Here is a 26071-nt window from a genome sequence, read left to right as displayed (position 1 = left end):
CAACCAACCGATGTGTCTCTCTCAATTGATGCTTCTCTCTTTCTCTCCCCCTCCCTTTCATTCTCTCTAAAAATCAATAGAAAAAAAAAATATCCTTGGGTGAGGAATAACAGAGAAGTGGGACATTCTCAGACCAAGGTCCGGCAGAGTCTTGCCAGAAGATGGTAACTTATCTGTAGAAACATTGTTTGAAGTCTTACCCCAAACTTTGCAGGACTGGAAACTAGAATTTGGCCATGTGTAGGATTGGGTGGGTTCCATTGAACCAAGCCTGAGATAGGTCAGAATGCCAATTTATTAACTTAGAAAAATATGACAGTCATGGGGACCAGCCATTCAAGTCTTCTTCCCCGCTCAAGTGGCCCCCTCCTGGGATGTCTTCGAAGGAAGCCAGACAGCATTGCCTCGCAGGCAGCGTTTAGCGACCCCTGAAAATACATCCTGCATATCAGATATTTACATTATGATTCATAACAGTAGCAGAATTACAGTTATGAAGTAGCAACGAAAATAATTTTATGGTTGGGGGTCACCACAACATGAGGAACTGTATTAAAGGGTCGCGGCATTAGGAAGGTTGAGAACCACTGGTTTAGTGGATAAACCCTCACAGCCAGTGCCCGCAAGCTCCCCAGCCCAGCGTCCATGGCTGTCCCATGTGCTGCTGAGAAGGCTGAGGCCTGTTTGCCTGGCCACGTTCTCCCCTATCAGTCCCGGAGCTCAGGACAGCTTCTTGCTCCTTGGGCTCCAAGGTCTGGCGGCGTCATGCTGACTTCCCTGTGTTGTCAAAATGCTCTCTTTTATAGTAAACTGCCTCTAGTTTATTCACAGGCTGGACTCAATAGGATGAAAACAGAAATGGCCTTTATTCCTTTTCTACACCGCCCCTTTCAACAGCTCTGTACCCCCTTCCTTTGTGGGCATCCCAGATACACACGGGAGGAGATCTGAAGTCTGAACCCACACTTTGCAGGACAGTTTTTCTGGGGCTGACAGTCATTAACAAAGAATCCCATCTCTTCAGTATAAATAAATGCAGTCTATTCTAATATTAAGCCTTCCGTTTCTCATTTAATTTTAACCTCTCCTACCCCAGCCCAGTCCCAACCTTGACCCAGGAGTGGGGAAGTGGGGCTCTTTGGCTTCTTGCTATTTCCCACCTGGCTCTACTCCTTGCCCCAAGCACCACACTACCTCTGGCTTCTCTGGATGGTAAGGGAGAGGACAGGAGATCGTGAAGACAGGAAGGTTCCTATTTGTAGATAGAATTGGTGTCTTCTGACATGTGAATGTGCCTGTGTGGGTCCTTACAAGACGTGACGGCCCTGCAAAGACCCCCCCCCCCCCCCGATCTCCAGTTCCCTGGTGTTCAGGGTGCCTCCAGCAACTGGACTCTGAGCACCAGGGGATCCTTCCCCAACACACAGATCCTGCTTTTGGTGTGACCCTTCAGGGGTACCCACATCTGGACGCAACATCCTCCCCAGCTCCAGGGAAACACAAACACTCTCTGACCCACCACACTCAGGGCACCAGTTGTTCCCAAGGCAGCCACGCTGCTTGGGAACCTGTCATGACACCCACCAGCCCGGGGAGCGAGTGACTCTCTGAGTGGGGCCCCAGCTCTCCTCTCTTGAGCACACGCTTTCTCTTCTCTAGGGTGGGAGGAGAAAGCCTCAGCACCCCTTCCAAATGAAGCTCCGCTCTACTCTCCAGCCCTTAAATTCTCAGCCTTCTCTTGTTTAGCCTGGATGAGTGATGAGGGGGACTGGCAGAACCCTCACTTCAGTGTGCCCCTAGAACAGTGATGGTGAACCTTTTGAGCTCGGCGTGTCAGCAGTTTGAAAAACCCTAACTTAACTCTGGTGCCATTTCACATATAGTAATTTTTTGATCTTTGCAACCATAGTAAAACAAAGGCTTCTATTTTTGATATTTATTTTATATATTTAAATGCCATTTAACAAAGAAAAATCAACCAAAACAATGAGTTCACGTGTCACCTCTGACACGCCCTAGATCCTTATTCTAGAATGTGGGGTCCCCAAGCATTTATCAATACAGCTGCTCTCTTGTGTTTCTCCTTTTGCTTAATGATTTTTCTAGTGGGCCGATTATCCCATCCCACATATTCTCCACTCTTAATGTTACTTAAAAATTTCCTGAGCTCTCTGCCTCTCAACCATCTTTCCCCTGACTCTGACTGCATGTTCCACTCTTCAGGTTCCTTATGTCAGCAAGGGTCCCACCAGGAGAACAGAAGCCACACTGGTCATTTGAATGGATAGAATTTAAGCTGAGGAACTGTTGTTGACTATGGGGTATCAGAGGACGGCCAAGGGAAAGGGGCACTGAGGCTGCACAGGGTGATCAAGCTGGAGGCAACTACCAACCAGGGCTGGGTGAAACAAGGGGGGAGGTTGGGCCACCAGGATTGAAAGCTGAGGACAAGCCTGGCAGAACCAGCAGACCTCTGCGGGGAGGGAACACCAGGCTGCTGGCCGCTCAGTGGCTCAGAGGACACTGCCAAGAGGCTGGGGCCCAGCCCTCTGGAGAGGGGTCTGTCCCCTGGCGCTGGAGCCCCCAGATGGCTGCAGGGAACTTGCTTCTAGAAGGGTGGGGATAGACTGGAGACCACCACAAGCAGCCTGTGCCCGGTGGAGGGGTGGCAGAACAACAAGCAAACAGGAAGGCATCTCACCTTCCTGCCTGCCGCCTTCCAGGCCCTCTGTGCGTGCCCTCCTCTGGGAGACCAGCTGATGAGGGAGACCAGAGATACCCAGGGACCTAGTCCCAGCGAGACAGAGTGGGGTGTAGAGGATGGGTACTGGCACCATGACAGGTACGATTTCCTTTTAGGGAATAATGCAATCCAGCTCTGTCTTCCCAAGTTCTAGACCAGCGGTTGCCAACCGGTGGTCCATGGACCACTGGTGGTCCGTGAGGTCCGAAAGGTTGGCGACCGCTGTTCTAGACAGTTACCATCACACTGCAGGAAACACTGTGTCGTCTTCCAACCTTGGAAATAATTAAGATGGACCTGCAGTGTTCAGAATCAAAATTCCTCACTATTCTCAGCACCTCAGGCATGGTCCCCTCTGCCCTTTTGCTGGTGTTCAGTGATCGTCATCACATAAATAATTCTGGCTATATTTTATATATAGTTATTCCACACATCATATTTACCATCTCACTGATTTCAAGATGAGCAATAAAGTTACAACTCTAATTTACCAAGCTCTTTCCCAATGATACGAATATTTTTCAGTTTTCCACATTAATAGATAATGGTGCTATGAAACCATGTGTGCATATTATTTTTTCTTCACTGGACATATTTCTGTGTCCTCACACTTTCCTTCTGTGTTATTTTACCTTATGTTGAAATTACTTGGTATCCCACATCCACACCTCATTAGATCCATCTCTGCTCAGCCTAAGGTCTCCATCCTTCCACCTTCTTTTCTAATCCCTTAATTACTTTTCTACTGGATTTGTCATTACAGCCCTTATTTTCTTAACTTTAAAAAAATCTTATTTCCCTTGGTTACCTTCACCTCTACTCAGTTTTTCCCTTGGTTACCTTCACCTCTACTCAGCTAAGAGGACAACATCAGAAATTGTTCTGTGGCGAGTGAAGCTTCTTCACCCCAGGCAAAATTGCTCACTGTCCAGGCTGAATCTTAATGAAATTTGGTACCTGGACAAGCACATAAGGCCCTGTTCCCTATGGGACATCTCTACTTTCAATAATCAGTGGCTTCTAAAAATTGAGTTTCAATTAATTGAAGCCATAATTCCTTGGATGTGGCTTTTCTGGAATAAGTCAAAAGAACAGAAAATGGGGCAATTAAAAATGTTTCCCTTTGGAAAGCAACATTACATTCAAATGGATGAAGCCATTTATAAAGCAAAACAAATTTCATGTAAGATTGATTTTGCTGCCCCAGTACAAAATCTATCACTGGATATTTATATATGGTATCTGCTTCTTTCCTTTAAAAAAGTATTTCTCCAACAGAATTTTAAAAAAAAGTTTTGCATGGAATATAGATAAAAATATCAATGGGCATTTAATTTTTTTATATGTTTATTTCAGAGAGGAAGGGAGGAGAGATAGAAACATTAATGATGAGAAACATTAATCCATTGGCTGCTTCCTGCACGCCCCCTACTGGGGATTGAGCCCACAACCCAGGCATGTGCCCTGACTAGGAATCGAACTGTGAACTCCTGGTTTATAGGTCGAGGCTCAACCACTGAGTCATGCCAGCAGGGCTCAATGGTTATTTTAAAAGAAAAATCAAAGCAACATTCACTTTTAAGGCCAATGTTTATTTCAGACTTTACAAGAGATTGACAGAGCCCTCTTGCCCACTGGTCGTTCTGCCATCTGGTCTAATTAGCATATTATCGCTCTTTGTTATATAGGATAGTATGCAGTCAAGGGCACTGAGAACAACACTCACTGGTACCCCCGAGGTAAATTCACATGGTGGAGAAAACAGACTTATAAGACATTTGTTTCCCAACAAGCCTTGTCTGTTATAGCATTATTAGGATTTATGCACCCCCAAAATTACTGGAATAGTTTAATCTTCAAATGCCTGTTGCTTTTTAAAAAATAGATTTACAACAATGTAAAATAAATAACTATTTAAAGTAATAGGAAAAAATTAAGTGTGTCAGGTAATACACTAAATCTGAATGGACTTTTATTTTAAAAACAGACAGTCAAATAGGCATAAAAATAAACCACAGCTCATGCTCTTTACACATCTAACGAGGAAGTGGTGAAGAAAAGTTGAGAGTCAGCAGCCAGGGAGGAGGAGCACAGGGGACGAGGTGCAGCTAGCACAACAGGCACAGCAGTCATCCATTCTGTCGGGGACCGTGTACAGTTGGAACTGGGCATGGGCATGTCCTGAGGGCACAGTAAGCTACTGACACAAATGACCCAGACCTGTCTCCATTGGTTGGACTCCCCATACTCCTCAGCTCTCAGGAACTGGATGGAGGAAATGGACATACATGAACACCTTCACACTCAGCTCCTTTTAGGAAGAGGCTCGCGTCCTTGGTTAGCATATGCACACGGCAGTGTCCTTGGTGGTTTGAAGAAGCTTGTCCATTGCGCGTCATTTGAGTTCTCTAGGTCTAGCCTGCGCAGGTTCACAGCATCTCGTCCAAGAGCGTGGCCAAGTGGCCTGCTTGGACTGAGCTGTTTCACAGTTCTTCCTTCCAGATTATCTGCACAGACAGTTTAGGCTCTGCTGTTTTCTTGACCTTCCTCCCACAGTGTTTGAAACGTTGCCACCAATTTAAAGTGGAATAGCTCCAAGGTTTCTTTCTGGTCCTGGAGAGTGAGGTCACAAGAGAGCAGAAGTGGGGCCTCCCAGCAGGGGGCATACGTGACACCCGCTCCGCAGCTGTGTGTGGGGGCCGGATAGGGGGAGGGGTGGGGGGATGGAGGAGGTGGCGGTGTCCACACCCCTCCTCCCCCAAGGATCACAGCAGCGTCCTCAAAATCAATTCCTCTCCAAATCAGACCCATCTGGTTAAGATTCAATTATCATTTGTGTTCGGTAATTATTGGCTTGCAAGGGAGCGGGGTGAAGCAAACGCCCCCAACCTCTTGAAATAAAACTGGCAAAAATAAAAAGAGCATTCCGGGAGGCATTTAATAATTTAAACATTCATAAATTTATATATATATATATATATATATATATATATATATATATATATATATATATATATATATATATATATATATATATATATATATATATATAAAGGGTTCCCAGTCCTTCAAAAAGGGGAGAGGGCGGCGGAAGAGACGGTAGTGAGCGGACTCCGGAGGGGGCTGCGCACGGACCCGGCGGGGCGCAAACGGTTAAAGGCGCGCGCCGCCCGCGGATCGGGAGTCCCGGCGAGCCCTGGCTGGCGGCCGGCTGTGGCCGCCTGGAGGTCACCGGGCCCTTGGGGCGGGGGCCCGCCGCCCGGCGCGCAGGTGCGGGAGCGCGCGCACGGCCCGGCCCGCGGGTGGAGGGAGCGCGGCGGCGGGGCCCGAGCGCGGAGTGCGTGTGCGGCCGGGGGGCCGGGCACGGGGCCGCTCCGGCGCGGCGTCTTTTCTTCTCCTCGCAGTGATGTCATCGACAGCAGCGGCTGGGAGCCGGGAGGCGGCGGCGGCGGGGGCGGCGCCGGGCGGCCGCCGCAGGTTCATGTGCTGGTAATGAAAAGGCACTTGACAGTCGGCCAGGACGCACGCGAGGGAGCGCGAGCCGGCCGGACCGCGGCGCCGCCCGGGCCAATCGCCGTCGTCGGCCTCTCCATGGGCGAGCAGGAGGAGGGGGCGCTGAGCGCTACCCGCCGGGCCGCGGCCGCTCCGAGGTGAACGGCGCCGAGAGCGGCTCGCGGCGCGGGGAGGCCGGGCGCGCCGCCGCTATGAATTCCGCCGAGCAGACCGTTACGTGGCTCATTACCTTGGGGGTGCTGGAGTCGCCCAAGAAGACCATCTCGGACCCGGAGGGCTTCCTGCAGGCGTCCCTGAAGGATGGAGTGGTCCTCTGCCGGCTGCTGGAGCGCCTGCTGCCCGGGACCATCGAGAAAGTGAGTGTCCCCGGGCCCGCGCCCCCACGGCGGACAGGCCCCGGCGGTGGGAGCCCGAGGCGGTGGGAGGCCCCGCGCCCCGCCTCGCCCGGGATGCGCAGCGACGCGCGGGGGCCGGGTCGCCCGCGTAGGCACCTGGTGGCCGCGCGAGGCTGGGAGAGCGCGGGGCGCGGCGGAGCCCACGCGTCTCCTTTGTGCGCGGACCCGGGCACGCGGCCCGCGCGGGGGGCGCGCTGGCGGCGCGAGGACCCAGTGGCGGGAGTTCGGGGCGCCATTGTGTGCGCTGTGGGCCGGGAAGGGGGTCCGGGCCGCGGACTAGGGGAACGACCCCGGGGAGGCCGGAAGGAAAGGGGAGCGCTGTGCACCGCCCTGAGGTCGAGTCGCCCCTCGCCGTGACCCGACCCGAAAACCGCGCTCTGGCGACGCGCACCGCTTCCTCAGAGGCTTTGTTTGAATAGCTTTTGTTGGGGGTATTGTATGAGAGTGGCGTCCCCCATTCGATTGACCAATTGCTCTGCATTTTTTAAAAGATGCATTCATCAATAGCCGAGGGCTGGGGTGTGAAATGATTTATTGCCCTCCCCACGAAAGAATGCCTCCTGTCTGTCTCCAAGCCCAGAGGATGGCAGACACGGGGCTGGGAGAGCCTTGGCATTCTTCAAGGCTGGCTTAACACTCGAGGTTTCACTTCCAGGTTCCTACCTGATTTTGGACAGAATCCCCAGCCCTACAGACCCTGCTTCTCTTCTTCGTGACTGGTGGCTCTTTCCCCTGGGCTGGAGTGTGAACCTTGACCCGCATCTCTGCGAGTGATTAAAGTTTGCTTTCCTCTCCCACAGCTGACAAAGCAGGGGTGAGGGGAGAGAAGCGCGTTTAAAACCAATGTGTTCCCTGTATTTCGAAAACACTACAATCTTACTCCAGTTTTTTTTTTTTTTTTTTTTTTTTTTTTTGCCAATACATAATCTTAAGATCCACAATTACTTAAAAGGTGTTAAAATGTAAAAATTGAAGTACACCATGACTAGGAAAAACTATTTAATTTTAGAAATGGGTTTATTGGCCCCAAATGCACAATAATAATTTGCTAATAAAAATATTAGGTGACTTTATAAAGTAAAATGTTTAATCTTATAAGCTTGTGCATGTCCTGGTGCTACATTTTAGAGGTCAGAAAAGATTTAATTTGAATTTTGGGTGCATACTAGTTTTAGGTATTTTTTTTCTTACTTGGAATGTATTTATGAAAACAGAATCTGCATTTTAGAATGAATACCTGCCAGCCTGTCCTGGGAAGAAAAATGTTTGAACATGAACCTGATGTCACAATAAAATTATGATTTAAGACAGGAATAAGGAGCAGGATTTAACTTTCAAGGCACTCATCTGGATATCAGAATCTCTGGTAATAAAAGACAGATGTTGAAAAGAATGGAAAATGCATGCATGCTAAGTTTACCAAAATAGGCTTATATGAAATACTGTTCATTTCTTAGAGTGAAGCTTTAAGCAACTTCATGTGCTGTCTAGAAAAGACATATCACTGTAAATGTATGTTATTTGGCATATTAACTAAATTCATATTGATCGACTTCAATAATAATTTTCTTTTAAATTCTAGAAAGGTTTTCTTAGAACACTATAGTGTGCCTTTCATCTCTAACACAACAAAGACAGGAATGAATAAAATGCTTAGCTTGCCAAAGCCAAATTGGAACAATCTAATATATTCTCAAACTATGGTCATTTGGAAATTTCTTAGATTGAAGCTATCCCTTTATTCCCCTAGGCCCCAATTGGTTTGTTTTAGACTGACTATCAGTGAAAGTTTAACATGAAAGTAAGCCAATTATAGACAGAGCTTCTGCTTTTCTGTGGTTCAAAGGTAGATTTTTGGAGTAAAATATTAGCTATTCTCTGCCTCTGAAAACCTTGGGGTTCGGAAGTTCCATGAACTTTTCCACTTTCTGAGCAGAGTTATTTATTTGAGCTTTGGGATGTTTGCGTGCACACCAAATAATATAGGCCACAGAGCACACATGCTGAACAGCTTTCCCTGAATGTGGGAATGTTAGGGCTTTTTTTTTTCCTCCTTAAAAAGAAACATTTGGAAACTGAACTGAATATTCACATGAAATTGAAAGTATCTTAACTTTACTCCTGTTGGCCACATGAACACACTGACAACTGGTCAATGGGGTGTAAGCAGCCTGCAACTTAACATTTGCAAATTCATCATTTAAAACTTTGAACCATGAGAGTGGAGATAGTGAATAATTAAAAGTTTTGTGGGAAAAAATTTAAAAATAAGTTTTGTGATGGCTCAGATTTCCCATGTGCCTTTTATTAAGAAACACGCCCTAATGTGTTTCTTACATTAAGCTGATTTGTTCTATTTTAGAGCCAGTAAAAGGGTGGGGAACCGAGAGTACATTCATTTGGTTCAGATTGTTCTGCTCACTTTTAAAAAGTTTTTTTTGTTCAGGTTCTCCTTCATGCAGTTCTTTTATTTAAGGTGAAAGGTTGGATAGCAAAAGAGGGGATTATAAACGCCTGGAGAGGAGTTCAGAAAAGAGATACATTTCATGATGGTGGAGGATAGGTTCTCTGCTGTAGGGGAGTGGAAAGTGGGAATTATAGTCCCAAATCTTCGTGTATGAGGATATGACACTCAGATTTTCTCAGTAATGGCCAGGATGCTTTGCTGTCCTACTCACACTGTTTGCTTCCCTCATTCCTCCTGTGATGAGAAATACACAAAGGCCACAGGACGCAGTGAGCCCTAGCAGCATTGGGCTCATGAGTTAACACTTTAAACATCCCTAGACTATTAAGTCACAGGGTATGAAATCAAGATACAGAAGTTTTAGAAGATGGAACATGAATGTAAGATCAATAAAACATATGGAAATAGTGAACACCATGAAATGCTGCTTTAATTTTACCTTTAGATGAAGTTGCTTGATTCACCATGAAAAACTCCAGGAACCTGGTTCTTTCTCTCCACGCTCAGAGCACATAGTAATCCGTAAAGTGCGGCACAGGAGACACTCCATCAACCTAATATTTGTAGAATATACTTGAAAGCCAGATGCTACCCTTCTGGTCTTGCTGGGTGTCTTGGGTGTGCAAGCATGTATGCATTTAAACTGTTTTAAACTGTTGGGCTGAGTATTAGTGTCCTGAGCTGCTGGGACAGAGTACCACAGACCAGGCAGCTTAGACAACAGAACTTATTCTCTCACGGCCCTGGATGCAGATGCCCCAGATTAAGGTGTGGGCAGGGCTGGCTCCCTCTGCAGGTGCGAGGGGAGGATCTGCCCAGGCCTCGCCCAGGCTTCTGGTGGTTCCTTGGCTTGTGGCAGCACAACCCCAGTCTTCCCATGGTGTCCCCCTGTGGTCGCTTCTCTGCACTCACACTTCCCCTTTTCATAAGGACACCAGTCATTGGAATAGGACCACCCTACCCCAGCATGACCTCATCTGCAACGACCTTGTTTCCAAATAAGATCACATTCTGAAGTATTGGGTGGTTAGGACTCCAATCCTAACGGGGGACACAATTCATCCTATAACAGGTTGCATAATACATTTGAACCAAGTCCATTCGTTAAGTACTTGTCTACCTGCAAGTGCCAGGTGCTATGGGAGCTAAAAGACTAAACAACAAGTTCTTGGGGGTTTTGTTGAAGGAGAAAATACAAATATAAGAATATGAACCATCTGAGACAGAAGGAAATCAAAAGTCAAAAAGTCATGTGTAGATGAAAACAGCAGAAGAATCAAGAAATCCAAGGAGACTGCATTTGAGCTGTCCAGCCTCCGATGAATTTTTGACACATGGGTTAGATAGCGGTTGCCAACCGGTGGTCGGTGGACCACTGGTGGTCTGTGGGGTCCGGAAGGTTGGTGACCGCTGGATTAGAATATTGTTCATATTTTCCTAAACTGTGATCTGGAAGTCCTAGGGGTCTTCCACTGCAAAGAAAATCAGTGAATTCTGATACAGCATAGGAAAAAGACACTGCTGTTTCCTAATTGATCCGTGACTCGCTTTCTGGTCAGTCCTAGGATTCTGAGGTTGGTTGGGGATGGGGGTGGGAAGAGAAATGAAGACTCAGTAGGTGCTGGACAGCAGTTCTACGTGCCCACTGTGAGAAATTTACCTTTTCCTAGGTCCTTGGCCCTAAGAACGTGGTCCGTGATGGCAGTGTGGGGTGGTGGTGAGAGTCCTGCTTTGCTTTAGAAGGCCTGCGCCTGAGCTGTTCATAAATACTTCCTAATTGGCTGGTAAAGCACTCAGAAGGTTCCAGTTAGAAAACATGTTATCTCCTACTGCATCTGTATAGAGACTTCTCTGCAAACTGAATTATTGGTTATAGCAAGTTGCTTCTAAGGAGACTACCTAAGGTTTCAGAATAGTTAACTTTGCAGTAATAAACATCTGCTTTTGAAGCACGTGACTTTACAGTAGTATCTCGGCCCTGCACCAGGGTGATTCTGGTTTTGGGTTTTAGGCCCAGAGAAGAGGGTAACTGCATTTGCTGGCTCATTCAACATAAAGCAAACAAACCTGAATTCAGTTGAATTGGGAACGCCTAAAGTGATTTCCTGAGAGCCACCCTACACATGCTGTAGTGTTTCTGTTGGCATCATACATGTGCACACACTTGCACAAATGTTTGCACACTCACACATGCATGCACATCTGACTTGGGTTTGGAGGACCCCCAGGGAAAGGATCACGAGATGGCCTTCATCAGGTGCAGCTGCCTCCATCAACTCTGGAGGAATTCAGCTTTTGTGCTATCCCATGGCCTCGTTCTATGAATAGAAATAACACCTGTAACAGCCTTGTCTTTTCATTTCTGTAAGCACTGCCTGCCTCGTCTTTATGTAGTTTTTTTTTTTTTAATAAAAAAAGTGCGCCCTGAGTTGCAGGCACTGTGCTAAACTGATGATCCATTGTCATCTCATGTCACATCCATTTCACAGATGAGAACACTGAGGCCCAGCAGTTTGCTGTGCCCAGGTCACCCAGCTGACACATGGATGCAGAATATTCCAACCCAGGCCAGCCTGCTGCCAGGGCCCCATAGCGATGACAGTACTGCCGCTAGTTGAGCACTTGCGCTAAATCGGTAAGATAGGTAGTCATGCCTTCAGGAATTACAAGGCATGTCAGAAAGACAGACAGACAGCGTGAGGGACCACAGCGGATAGAACAGAGTCCAGGGCTGGATCGTGTGGCATAGACTGCCAGTCAGCAGGGCTCCCAAGGGGGAAGGGGCACAGTGGGGACTCTCAGGAGGTTCGGGTAGGCAGCCAGCAGTAAGAGCAGTGCTCCTCCCTGGCTGGACAGGAATTCAGAGACAACTGGAAAGAGGACACACAGCTCTAGGGAGCACTGCCCTTGGGGTATGGCCTTGGGAAAGCTCACTTTGAGCCTTCTCATTCATTCTATCCAAGGACATCCCAGGACTTCAGTTAAGCTGTAACTCTGGTACCTGATAACCCCTGGGCCATCTGACTCTGAGTGTATCGGGTGTCCATCTACACCAAGATTTAAAACAATATAATCCTATCTAATAAAAGAGAAACATGGTAATTGGCGTATGACCGCTACCCTTCCCATTGGCTAATCAGGGCGATATGCAAATTAACTGCCAGCCAAGATGGCGGCTGGCAGCCAGGCAGCTTGAAACTAACATGAGGCTTGCTTGCTTCAGTGACGGAGGAAACCAACGTTCCCTGCCTGCCTTGCCGGCCTCTGAGCCTGCAGTTTGAAACATTTTAACAAATATAGAAGCTAAACAAAACCCCAGACCCAGGCTGGCCAGGCACCCCAGTGGGGACCACCACCCTGAAGGGTGTGTGACCAGCTGCAAACAGCCATCATCCCCTCATCCAGGCTGGCCAGGCACCCCAGTGGGGACCCCCACCCTGATCCAGGACACCCTTCAGGGCAAACCAGCCAGCCCCATCCATGCACCAGGCCTCTATCCTATATAGTAAAAGGGTAATATGCCTCCCAGCACCGGGATCAGTGTGACAGGGGGCAAACCCCCTGATCGCCCTGCGGCTCTGTGTGTGACAGGGGGCAGGGCCACAACTTCCCTATCCGCCCTGCTCTGTTCATGACAGGGGAAGGCGCCCTAACCCCCTGATCAGCCCTGCTCTGTGCCTGATAGGGGAGAGCTCCCCAACCCCCTGATCGTCCTGCGGCTCTGTGTGTGACAGGGTGCGGCGCCCCAACTCCTCCCACCCTCCCCCCACGGGCCCTGCTCTGTGTGTGACAGGGTAGAGCCATAACCTCCCCATCGGCCCTGCCTTGAGTGTGAGAGTGGCGGCGCCCCAACCCCCTGATCGGCCCTGCTCTGTGGGTGATAGAGGACGGCACCCCAACCCCCTCCCCCTCCACGGGCCCTGCTCTGTGTGTGATGGGGTAGAGCCATAACCTCCCCATCGGCCCTGCCCTGAGTGTGACAGTGGCTGCGCCCCAACCCCATGATCGGCCCTGCTCTGTGGGTGATAGAGGGCGGCGCCCCAACCCCCTGATCCGCCCTGCTCTGTGTGTGACAGGGGGCAGTGTCCCAATTCCCCTATCGGCCCTACTCTGTGAGTGACAGGGGGGAGCTCCTCAACCCCCTGATTGGCCCTGCTCTGTGCGTGACAGGGGGTGGCGCCGCAACCTCCCCATCGACCCTGCCTTGAGTGTGACAGGGGGCGGTACCCCAACCCCCCAATCAGCCCTACCCTGAGCGTGACTGATGGTGGCATCGCAACCTCCCAATCCGCCCTGCTCTGAGCCTGACCAGGGGCTGCACCTAGGGATTGGGCCTGCCCTCTGCCACCTGGCCTAAGCCAGCAGGTCATTATCTCCCGAGGGGTCCCAGACTGTGAGAGGGCACAGGCCAGGCTGAGGGACCCCCTCTTCCCCCCCGAGTGCACAAATTTTTGTGCACCGGGCCTCTAGTCTTACTAATAAAAGCCTAGGTAGTCCTCATGCATCACACCGTGATGCCCTCATGCTGTCACAAGATGGCTGCGCTTGCCACGGGGGCAGGTCCACGCAGCTTTTGCTGGGGTTCCCGTGGCCCTGCGCCCGCCATGGAGGCGGGGACCCCGGCTCCAGCCTACCTCTTTGGGGCAATCCATCGAGGAGCCCTGGATGGGTGGGTGGGGCCTACCTCTTTGGGGTGATCGATTGTGGGGCTCCCGCACTGTGAGAGGGCACAGGCCAGGCTGGGGGACCCCCCTCCCCCAGTGCACGAATTTCATGCACTGGGCCTCCAGTGTAATATAATATAAATTCACACTCATATACACACATGTATATGTATATAATAAACCTTTAAAATGAAGGTACTGTATATGTGTATGTTTAATGGATTTCTTCTCCCTTCAGAGGAAACTGCTCACTGTAAAAAATAATAATTGGAGGGGCCATGGTGGGGGGCACAGGAGTGGTGGTGGGAAGAGCTGTTAATTCTTGTTTTGTGGGGGTGTCTCTAACTTTTTGGATTGGAGTCATGTGGGAGCTGGAGTTGCCCTTGCCTCTCACTGTCAGCAAAAGGCAGCAAAGGCACACCATCCCTCTGGGACTCAACTCTGCCATGGGCAACGTCAGGGGCTGGGAGGTTCAGTGGTCCCCAAGACTTACTGGTCCCTCTTGGAACCACTGTAAGATGGGGTGGTCCCAATATGTGCTCTGGAGTCATCCATTTTCTGTGTGACCTTGGGCAACCTGCCTAACTTCTCTGAGTAATGTTTTCTTCCTCCTAAAAATGAGATTCATGATATATGCCAGGAGGAATGGTAAATGAGTAGATAGAGGTGAGGGGTTTTGTGCAGTGCTGGGTGCAGGAGGGCCTCAGTACATGGTAGTTATTATTATTTTATACTGAAAACTTTTCCTGCCAAGTCCAGGAAAATTCGGGATTTGAACCTCAAGGCCACCAAAGTCCAAGAATACATCTTCATTCTAATAGCAGGGCCGATTCTTGCAACTGTAGGGGGCTGGTGACCCTCCCTTCCCACTCTGATAGACCACCATTGTCTTGGTTGGTGGGGCCACTGAATTTGGTTTCCAGGGCCCTCTGGTTAGCACCAGGCCCCTGTGCAGCTGCTGGGTGTACACAGCTGCTGGCTCAGAGGGGCCAGAGGGCCAGGCTGGGGGGCTCAGGTTTCACGTATATAGAGTTTCATGCTTGAGAAGGGCCAGGAATCACAGATGGGCAGTGAGGGCCTGGACAGCCCGTCCTGTGTCTGCAGAGGGAGGGTAGGGTGTTGGGGCTGTCCCTGGGCCCCGTGTATAACTTCTGACTTTTCCCTCCATCAGTTCTACCAAGTTAGGTTGGGAGAAGTTATTTCCTGGTGTTTTTGTATTTCTAACTTTAGCTCTGAATTTTTAGTTTTATGAACCACATTGGTAGTTCTCAGCCCTGTTTTTGTAGGCTAGTTCTGTGTCTACTATAGTCTAAAGGCCAGGGAGAAAGGCTAAGGATGTTTACATGGGATGAGTGAAGATATATTTCCAACACATTTGTTTAAATTACTTAAATTTAATTAATGTATTCATTGGATTCCTACTCTGCATGCTGGTGTACACATCATAAGCACAGAAACACACATGTATTTATTGGGTTCTTATTATGTGCATGCTGCTAGTGTGTTATATTCACAGAAGCACATGCACACACATGCATGTTTTCTGTACCACCTTCTCAGGCAGGTCATAAGGGAAACCATAAGGCCTTAAGTGCAAAACATTTGTGAATTCTCAATGTGAAGGAACTCTCAAGAGGTCATCTAGCCCAAACGTGTAATCTTGCAGGTGGGTTAACTGAGGGCAGTTGCAAATGACTGTGTAAGGTGTGCACAGTCTATGGAAAGTCATTCACACTGCAGTCTAAATGAATGGTGTTTCCAGGATTGTGCTGGGCAAGGGCTCTGGGGCAGTGATGCAGAGAGGTCAGCCTCCATAGAGGTCAGCCTCCTAGGCACAAGCAAATGATTACAGAAGTGGCCGAATTGACCACCCCTCCCTGCAGCCATGCCCCTTGTAGAGTGACACCGCAGCTGCTCTCGTGCAGAGGTGGACCTGTTTTCTCACTTCTTGAATCTGAGTTGGCTGGGGAAACGTGGCAGAAGTGACGGGTGCTCATTCCTAGCCCAGAACTCAAGAGGCCTTGCATCTTTTCCAACCCTCTCAGACTCTGCCTCCACCCCAAGGACAAGCCCAGGGCTCAGATATGGAAGGGTTTGAGACCACGTGGCAGAGAGCTCAGTTGTCCCTGCTGAGGCCTCTTGTACCCTCCCATAGCCCACCAACCCTAAACACTGGAGAGAGCCCAGCCAAGAGCAGCAAGCTGCCACCTGAACCAGAGTTGACGAATGCTGCATGAGGGAGCCCATGGAGGCCAGGACTGCCCAGATGACCCATGGCCTCACAGATAAAAACAGAGACGCTTATTTCAGTCTGCCACTGAGATTTTGTGCTTGTTTGCCCCTCAGCCTTACTGTAGCAATAGATAATTGGTACAAACATGGAAAGTGGAAGTGGAATTTTGTGCATAACTTTGTTCTTATTACACTTGGGACAGCTTTTTAAAAGGGGGCTCATAACAGTCTTATTGTTTCTCCAAAGAAGCTGTAATTTAGAACCCCAAAAAGGGTATATGAAAGTAATTTAGGCCTCTTCCTGTTTATATAAATTGCTTCAGTCTAGGACGGGAATCCACAGTTTCAGGTTTGCTTTGAATGTGCAGTTTTTTGCAGTGGCACCGTGTTCTGGAAGTATGATGTTTGTTAGTAACGCCTTCTTGAAAATGGTCAAGTTTGGGATTATCTATAAATACCCTGACCCAGGATGGCCTTTCTTCCTCAATTCTGAGTGCCTCGCTGCTAAGATCCTATGCCAAGAAGACGCTTTCCCACCTATTTCCTGTCCTTAAAATAGCTCAAGTTCATAAGAGACTTGTAAGTATCCAACTGCAGTTAGCAAATTTACTCAGAAGTCTTTTGTCAGATTTTCTGAAAAAGCCCGTTGCTTTCTGAACACATGTCAAAAGATTATGACTTTGTCATTCACTTTAAGGAAGAATGTTATCGTGCTGTTGATGGAAAACTAGGAGTTTCAGTGGAATCATCTTGCTGCTGTTCACCTCTGTGGTTGGCTCTCAGGAGGCGGAAGAGACCATCAGAACATCTGGGAATGTTATTCTAGGTCCCTATTTCTTGAGTAAGATCACTGTGATCTTTCTATGGTGCTGAAGAAATTGCCATGTTCAAGACCTGCGTTTGTACAATGATTCTCATAAGACATTGCTGCTGGTAACAGATCTTTTCTCACGGAAACATGACATTTTCTGGTCATAGTTCTCCTGTTTGTTAGTGCATTTTTGTTTCTTTTGAAAATAAACTCTATAAATAGAATGTGGTCAAATTCTTGACAGACTTGTGGCAAAGGTTAAACTTCTAGAAAGTACCACAGAAGCCATACTTAAGTGACAAGAGACTGGAATTGAGTATCTTGCAGACTTAATCAACTAATGACAAGTGGAGAAGAATAAGAGTTCCTTTATTGTCTCCCCAACAAAGCACATTTACTTAGATTGAATTCGAGGAACTGCCATGTCAGCAGTCCAAGGCTGGCTCTTCAAATAAATAACAGTAATCATGTTTTCTTTTGGTGTGAGTCTTAAGCATATGAATTGTTTATGAGTTGTTAAAACAATATTCTGGGAGGGAGAGAGTACTGACCCTGCACATAATCAAGTCTTTTGTTGTCTGTAATGGAGCTCCCAACTTAAGAAGCTAGAAAAATAAAGGCAAGTTAAACCCAAAGTAAATAATAGAGAAAAGAGGATAATAAATAGCAGAATAGGAATCAGTGAAATAGATAGAAAATTACTAGAGAAAATCAACAAAGCTGGTTCTTTGAGAAAAATCAATAAAATTGACAAACCTCTTAGACTGATCAGGAAAAAAAGGAAAGAAGACACAATACACGAATTAAAAGGATAATAATTGGAGATTATGAATATTTTTATGCCAATAAATTCTACAATTTAGACTAAATGTACTATTTCCATGGAAGACACAGAATATCAAAGCTCATTGGATAACCTTATTAGCTCTATATTTATTACAGAATTTAAACTTGTAGTTAAAAAGCTTCTCATAAAGAAAATTCCAGGTCAATGGCTTCACTGGTGATTTCTATCAAACAATTAAGGAATATATAAGGAACTCTTAAGAGTCAGTAGTAAGGAAACAGACAACCCAATTTAAAAAATGGACGAATAGTTTGAGTAGACACTTCACCAAAGAAGATATACACTCACATGAAGGGATAAGGAAATATGCGGGGATCAATGGGGAGGGGGAAGGGGACACCTATAATACTTTCAACAATAAAGATTAAAAAATAAATGAAACCACAGTGAGCTACCAGTCTACACCCATTAGAATGGCTAAATGTAGAAGACTGATTATACCACGTGTTGGTGAGGATGTGAAGGAACTGCTCATGGGAATGTAACATCATTCAACTGCTTTAGAAACCAGTTTTTCAGTTTCTTAAATATTAAACATGCATTTGCTAAGTGATTTAGCCATCCTATTTCTATGTATTTGCCCAAGAAAATGGAAATGACATGCCCATACCAAGTCTTGTACACAAATGTTCATAGCAACTCTGTCTTAATAGTTACAAACTGGACACAGCCCAGATGTTTTTCAACTGGAAAAAAGGATAAAGAAAGTATGATATATCCATGGAGTACTACTCAGCAATAACCCAAGGACTGCCTGTACTTAGATTTATTGCCAGAGAGCTCACTTATTTATTTTCTCATCACATTTTTATTGGGTATCTACTATGTTTTAAAAATTGTGCTAGACACTGGAGGTGTAATGGTGACCAAAAATAAACTCGAATACTCTCTTAGGTGGGGGCGGGGAATAGCATTAAAATAATTATATGAACTTATTGTTTTACAAATTGAGAAATGTGCTCTGAAGGCAAGGAACAGATTTCTAAAAGTGTGTAGCAGCGGACCTGGCTGACACCTGGCACATGGGGACGGGGGGTGCTTTAGGGAAGGCTCTCCTCTGGAAGTGGTACGTGAGCCGAGCTCTGATGTGAGTAGGCTGTAATTAAGCTGCAAGGGCTCCTGTAGAGACAGATATGGGCCAGGCAGGGTGGGGCCTAGGTTTGGTACAAGAAGACCATGAATGGATTTAGTGCAGAGTATGTTGGATTGGCGCTCAGAGAGGACACCTACCTGGAATATGAATTTGGGAGTCACGCTACAGAGATGTGAACTGAAGTGTAGGAGTGGTGAGATTTCTTACGGGGAAATTATGGAGTGAGAACATAAGGCCTCAAGGAACTTGGAAATTGATGGCCAGGCAAGTTCTGATGAACCTGAAGAGGCTAAGGATGGTGGTTGAAGGGTGGTTAAGTCAAAAGAGAGGATGGTGACCAGTGGAAGAGGATGGCCAAGACAGTATGCTTCAAAAAACTAAAAGTAGCTTTGGCACTGTGCTTGGAGGGTAAAAGGCCACTATTATTAATTGTTCTGGGACAACAGGAATGCACTGGACTGTCCTGGGAAAGCCTGGCTGATTGGTCTCTCCAGTCACTGGTGACCTTAGCAACGGTGCCTGTGTGTAGTAATGGGGTGAGCACCCAGTTAGGGTGAATGTAGGTTCGGGATGGAGAGAGGGGTTGGGGAGGGAGGTTTGTTAAAACTAGGGGAGCAGAAAATGTTGGAGAGTATGGGGTGTGAGTGGGTTGATTTAATGAGAATGGTTGGATGGCTGGGAGCCCATTGAGAACCCATTGGATGTGAGGGTATGAATTTATAGTGATTTTGCAGAGGACTGAGCAGGATATATGATGCTTATCAACTCTTGAAAATGTTGTTAAGAGGAAGTTGATCTTTAGCTGTTTTTTCCTTGGATAAGGGAGACTCTAGAGCTCAACTATATTCCTTTAATAGCGTCAGGGGAAATACATCTATGGTATTTTTTCTTTCATTTCCTATATGTTTTAACATGTTCATCTAAATTCAATGAGTGCTGTGTGGAGGCTAAACAGTTGTCACTCTGAGCATTTCTGAGATTTCCATCTTGTCTTCAATGTATTAACGTCAGGTGTTTAAACTTTCTTCTTTGATTTATTTTACAATAAACAGCTTTTGAGGTAAAGTTGGTGAGACTGCTGAAAACTAACTGCTCTTTGCTGTATCTGTATTTTGCACTTGACATTTGAAAGTCTACTTCTGATGTAGGAAAAGGCATTATCAGGATATAAATGTATATTTTTCAGGAAGTTCATGTTCACATCAAGGACTGTTTGTATCATAATTTTATGAATATACATGTGCCTCTTCTGGGATTTGCTTTCTTTCTCATTTAGAAAATGCTAACGATTTGTTACATGTCATAATAAACTAAGGGAAGTAAAAACAAATCAAGTGGTATTTATTAGAAATATTGTTCCTAAATAACCACAACAAATGTAAGCAGAGTTTAGCTTTGGGTATTATTTTCCCAATGCAAAGCAATAAAAATGCACTATTCAGGTCTATCTCCATGTGTAGGAGAAGTAAGCCCATTGGCTGTTTTTTTTCTCCTTAAAATGCTTTTTCTTTGAGAGGAGAGCGGAGGTGATGTTATTGGGAGCAGGGGTAGGGTGGTTGAGGGAAGGAAGTCTGAGACACACTCATTGAGACTGAAAGTTTCTAGGTTGGTTTGGTTTTCCTTCTCTTATAGCTGGATGTGGCATAGCTGCCAACATTAATTTTTGTCCGTGATATATAAAAATGTTAGTCCTATTACTGACATCAGAATTAGTAGTATATGCATTTCAAATTGTTTTCAAGCAATGGCGGGCTTTCCTTCATTTTATACCTTTGGTTTTAGGTGATTGTGTGGGTCTTACATTTATGTGTGTGCCAGAGTCATCTGGTGGCTGGTGAAAAAGCCGAACCGCTGGGCCACAACCCCGACTTCCAGATTCAGTAGTTCTGGGAAGGGGTTGAGAATTTGCATTTCTAACAAGTCTCGGGTTATGCCGATGCTGCTGGCTCAGGGGACCACGTCTGAGAACCATGGATAACCCACTGAACTCATCAGCCCAGCAGTACCGTAACCTGCACCAGCCAGATTGCATGCATGGCCCTTTAAGAAGCCCGGAGCCTGAGGTGTGATCAGCTGGGGGCTTTCCCACAGGTGAGCCCTGGCAGCTTGCCTACCTGGGTTACCCCGTCATGCTTGAGAAGTTTCCTAACTAGTGCCTTTTAGTTTAAGGCAGAGCAGACCCCATGCTGCCGCCCTGTGGACTTTTGGAGCATTACACGTGGAGGTAGAGAGTTTGGCACGAAATCCTGCCTTTGGTTGGAAGGGGCACTCAGTTATGCCTGAAAAAAATGGGATTCCTCACCTGTTTCTGTGCATCTAGAAAATTCTTATACAAAACAGAGGAGAAACACAATCTCCATGAAGATATCAATTCAGGAGCTTGTATGAGATTTGATGAATGGGTTACTTAAGTAAGGCACTTAAGGGCAGATCTTTGAAATATTGAAATTAGGGTTGGGAGAACTGTGGCGAAGTAAGTCAGCGAGTCACTAAAAGCTACCCAGAGATATGGAGAAACTTCTAGGTAAGGGTTCTTTTAACAAGAGTGCTCTTAAGGGAAAAGTAAATCACACATGTTGGGTTGTGGGGCCAGGGAGTTGCCTCGGGGAAGAGTCTGGAATGTTGTATCAAAACATAACCAGGCAGCTGCTGCTCTTTAAAGATGGGGTTTAGCTGAGCTGTAGGATACATTCCAATACTGCTTCTAAGGGGTGGTGGGTCTGTGGCCCTTAAGCTGGGGACTCCTTGTTCTCTGAAAGTCTGGAGGAGTCTGTGTGGCTCACACCAGCCTTCCACCAACACCGAGGATAAGCGCCTTGACTTCATTCCAATTTATGCTTTTGGATCCAGTAACCAACGAAGAATTCATTTTGTTACTGAATATGGAGGAAACAGTGACAGTGTTTGACAACCTCCCCCACCCCAAGCCGGGTCACAGGAAGCTCCTCTCCTAGATGATTGCTTTTCTAGATGTCATTGCTGAGGTGATCTGTAGTGACCATTTCTCCTTCCAATGAATGATTGGAATGACCTGACAAGAGTTTTTAAGGAAGCTTCAAAAAGCAATGACAAATTCTCTCAAAACAAATGAAAAAAGCAGGACATCTCAGCAAAGATATAGGACTTATACAAAAGAAACAAATAGAAATGATAGCACTGAAAAATCGGGTAACTGAAATGAAACTCAGTGTATGAGCCCTGGCTGGGTGGCTCAGTTGGTTGGAGCGTCATCCCAGACACCAAAAGGGTGCAATTTTGATCCCGGGCCAGGCACGTACGGGAGGCAACTGATAGATGTTTGTCTCTCGCATTGATGTTTCTGTCTTTCCCTTCTTCTCTCTCTAAAATCAATAAAAACATATCCTCGGGTAAGGATAAAAAACAAAAAATAAAAAAACTCAGTGGATGGGCTCAAAAGTAGAGTGGAGATGACAAAAGATAGAACTGGTGAACCTGAGGACCCATCGCTGGAATTTGCTCAGTCTGAACAGAGAAAAAACAGCCTGCAGGAAAGTAAGGAAGTTGCTAAGGGCTGTATACTCTCCCTGAGTCTATCATGAGACGAAATAGATGACAATGTGCAATAACAAAGACAATAACGTTACTGCAGTCTTGGCAGTTGCCCTTATTCATTCCCTTCCCTCTCCTCCTTGTTTCTTTATTTTTATTTTTTATATTTCTTCTTCTTTTTTGTTGTTGTTCCCGCTTTCTCCTCCTTGTTCTATGTCTCTGCCTAACTCTCATCTCTGAAAGGTCAGCATCACATGAGGTCTTCATCAGCTTGTTTCAGCCCCTTTGTGAAACTTAGGAAACTAATATAAGGAAACCTTATTAAACATGCAGGTCTGTGGATGGCTGCATAAAGTGTCGCCCGGCCGACAGGAGCCTGAGGAGGCCTGAGGGAGCAGAGCAGCTGGTTAGGGGGAACCCAACTTGGAGCCAGCGATTTTCCTGAGCGATAGAGAGATGAGAGCTGAAACCAGAGTGCTGGCTCTCGACAGCACCGGCTAACCGATGCCCTGATAGACACACAGAGAAAACGGAGCCCTGGACACTGAACGTGGGCAGTCCTGGGGAGAGCTGGACAGCAGCTGGGCGGCCGACCTCGGGCAGAGCCTGCGGTAACAAGATGCATCTGTCAGTCACGACAGAAAGGGATTGAGGGTTTATGGTAAAACCCAAGAGCAACTTTTCTCTGTATCATTTTGCCTGTGGTGATTACATTTCCAAGTTTTTTGCAGATTATAGTCCCTGTCTCAAATATTCAGTTCTCATATTACACCAGTTATATACCTTTTGGTTCTAGGTGCTATGTCAGTATCAATCAACTTCACTTTCACTAACTATGATCAAGTAATTTATGGTTATTAATTAGTGTCGTAGGTATAGGTCCTTAATTCATTAATTCGCTGAACAAATAATAAGTGCTAGTTTATGCCAGGTGTGAGATATAGCACTCATCCAGTAGGCCAAATGCTATGCATATGGAGCATATATTCCATAGCTCAGGGAGATGCTCTGTAAACATACACAGTACACAAGTAGATTACATAGTGTGAGTGTTAGGTGTTATAGAGAGAAACGGAGAGTGAGGAGGAAGGGGAGGGCCAGTAATTAGGGCAACGATGAATGCAGTTTTACAACAGAAGTGACATTTGAACAAAGACTTGCTGAATATGAGGGAAGGTGCGACGTGACTGGGAGAGGAGGATTTCAGGCAGAGGAAGTGCCTGTGCAAAGGTCCTGAGGTAGGAGCTAGTCTGGCAAGTCTGGGACAGCGGAGGCCAGTGCGAGTTGGGCGATAGATAGTAGTTGAGCAATGAGGTCATAGAGGGAACAAGGGAGCAGCTTGTGCAGGAACTGCTCAGCCATCATAAGGACTTTGACTTTAAAAAATAGACTTTATTGTTCAGAGCAGTTTTAGGTTTTCAGAAAAATTAAGCAGAACATACAGAGAATTCCCATATTTCCCTTCTCCCATCTCCCAACTTTACCCTATTATCAATATCTTGCAAGTGTGGTACACTTGTTATAACTGATGAGCCAATATTGACATATTACTCACTAAAGTCCATAGTGTACATTGTGTTGTACATTCTGAGCGTTTGGACAAATGCATAATGACATGGATTAACCATACAGTATCATACAGGATCGGTTCACTGTCCCCCAAATCCTCCGTGCTCTGCCTGTTCATTCCACACTCCCCCCAAGTTCCTGGAAGCCACTGATCTTTTTTACTGTCTCCGTAGTTTTGTCTTTCCAGAATGTCATTTAATTGGAATCATGTAGCATGTAGCATTTTCAGGTTGGCTTTTTCATTTAGTAATATGCATTTAAGGTGCCTCCGTGTCTTTTTGTGGCTTAATCGCTCATTTCTTTTTAGCGCTGAATGTTGTCTGGATGTACCACAGTTTGTTTATCTGTTGACCTACAGAGGACAGCTTGATTACTTCCAGGTTTTGGCAGTTATGAATAAAGCTGCTATAAACATTTGTGTGCAGGCTTTTGCATGGACATAAGTTTTCAACTCATTTGGGTAAAGCATATTTATTCAAGGAATGTGATTGCTGGATCATATGGTGAGAGGATGTTTAATTTTGTGAGAAACAGCTAAACTGTCTTCCAGAGTGGCTGTACCATTTTGCATTCCCATCAACAATGAATGAGATAGTTCCTATTGGTCCACATCCTCACCAGCATTTGGTATTGTCAGTGTTGGACTGGTGTCTAATGGTGCGTAGGGTAACCCCTTATTTTAATTGCATTTCACTTATCTATAATTATAAAAGCGTAATATACTAATTAGACTGGACGTCCTTCTGGACGACCTTCCGGACGAAGCCAGGGCTTCAGGGGAAGCCTGGGTCCTGGGTGCCAGAGGGAAGATGGTGCTGGCAGCAGGGGGAAGAAAGGCCCACTCTTGCATGAATTTCATGCATCGGGCCTCTAGTAACATATAATGTGGAGCACCTTTTCATATGCTTAGTTCTCATCTGTATATTTTCTTTGGTGAGGTGTTTTGTTTTTTTTAAAATATATGTTTTATTGATTTTTTAGAGAGAGGAAGGGAGAGGGATAGAGAGTCAGAAACATCGATGAGAGAGAAACATCGATCAGCTGCCTCCTGCACACCTCCCACTGGGGATGTGCCCGCAACCAAGGTACATGCCCTTGACTGGAACCGAACCTGGGACCCTTCAGTCCGCAGGCTGACGCTCTATCCACTGAGCCAAACCAGCCAGGGCTCTTTGGTGAGGTGTTTGTTCAGGTCTTTTGCCCATATTTGAGTTGAGTTGTCTGGTTTTTTGTTTTGTTTTGTTATTTTTTTTATTGTTGACTTTTAGGAGTTCTTTGTATAGTTTGGGTACAAGTCCTTGATTGGATATGTGTTTTGTAGATACCTTCTCCCAGTCTATGTATGGCTTGTCTTTTCATTCTCTTAATGGACTTTGGCTTTTGATGAGTGAAATGAGGCGCTTTTGAGGATTTTGAGCTCAGGAGTGATGTGATAGGTAAATTATAAATATGAAGTGAGATATTCCAGTTACAGTAATATGGAAGAAATGTAATTCCTGAGTATACATTGGCAGCCTTATTTTAACTGATGAAAGTCAGTTTTTCTAAGTGATTTTTGAAAACATATTTCCCAAATATGGACAGACACATCTTCTTCACAGCTACAGCCCTATTTATTTCAGCCCACACTCTGCTGATGTTTAAGAGTGTTGAGAGAATGATCTCTGTATAGCCTTTGCATAGCCTTTTTATTACTCAGGGTTATAATGAAAGTCTCAACTGGCTGCTGAGTTCATGCAAGTGGCTTTTACAGAGTGAGTATTCCAAGCTGTGGTGGCCTCCTTCCCCTTACCTTTCCCTCTAGGGAGGGTCTCAGCTGCTATTTATAGAGGCATGCTTGCCAGCAAATGCCCTCAGCTGTTTTCTACTCCCTTATTCAGGTTTCTTCCTCAAATGTAGGCTCCCCTTTACTTCCCAGTCTCTCTCCAAAGTCAGCGAGCCTTCTTTCACAGGCTACCATATGGATGAAAATAGAATTTTTTCCTAGGTGGTCAATGTTCAATCTTCTGGCTCTGAGGCTTTAACTTGCTTTAAATGCAGCTTCTCAGGCAGTTTAAAAACAAAAGATCCTTTAGGCAGGAGGGTCATACACAAGGCAGTGCGCTGCTCTATAGCTCCCATTTTGGCCCTGCAGTTTCGTTGTGTGTGTGTGGAGGGCGTGAGGAGGGGGGGTTCAGAAGCAAGCATGAAGAGCTAGGGTGAAACAAATGGGGACTGGCAGGGCAGG

The 26071-nt window shown here is 46.3% G+C and overlaps 1 protein-coding gene across 12 annotated transcripts in view; it reads left to right on the top strand.

Annotated features, from left to right (window-relative positions):
• The first annotated feature begins 6064 nt into the window (after positions 1-6064).
• Positions 6065-26071, top strand: part of ARHGEF7 (Rho guanine nucleotide exchange factor 7) — a 132670-nt gene continuing 112663 nt past the window's right edge. For 9 of the 12 annotated variants that reach the window (XR_004966430.1, XR_004966429.1, XM_036301987.1 and 6 more), the window contains exon 1: positions 6065-6612. Coding sequence is in view for 10 of the 12 variants with exons in the window: in XM_036301987.1 (XP_036157880.1) it covers positions 6448-6612 (165 nt within the window). In the remaining 2 variants the exon portion in view is untranslated. The remainder of the gene's footprint in view (positions 6613-26071) is intronic. The other 3 variants (XM_036301994.1, XM_036301988.1, XM_036301992.1) reach the window with 2 other exon arrangements.

Source organism: Myotis myotis, unplaced genomic scaffold (genome assembly GCF_014108235.1).
Source record: "Myotis myotis isolate mMyoMyo1 unplaced genomic scaffold, mMyoMyo1.p scaffold_m19_p_3, whole genome shotgun sequence".
In the NCBI taxonomy this organism is placed as follows: domain Eukaryota; kingdom Metazoa; phylum Chordata; class Mammalia; order Chiroptera; family Vespertilionidae; genus Myotis; species Myotis myotis.
Note: the sequence above shows the minus strand (reverse complement) of the source record. Positions and strands in the feature narration are given on the sequence as shown.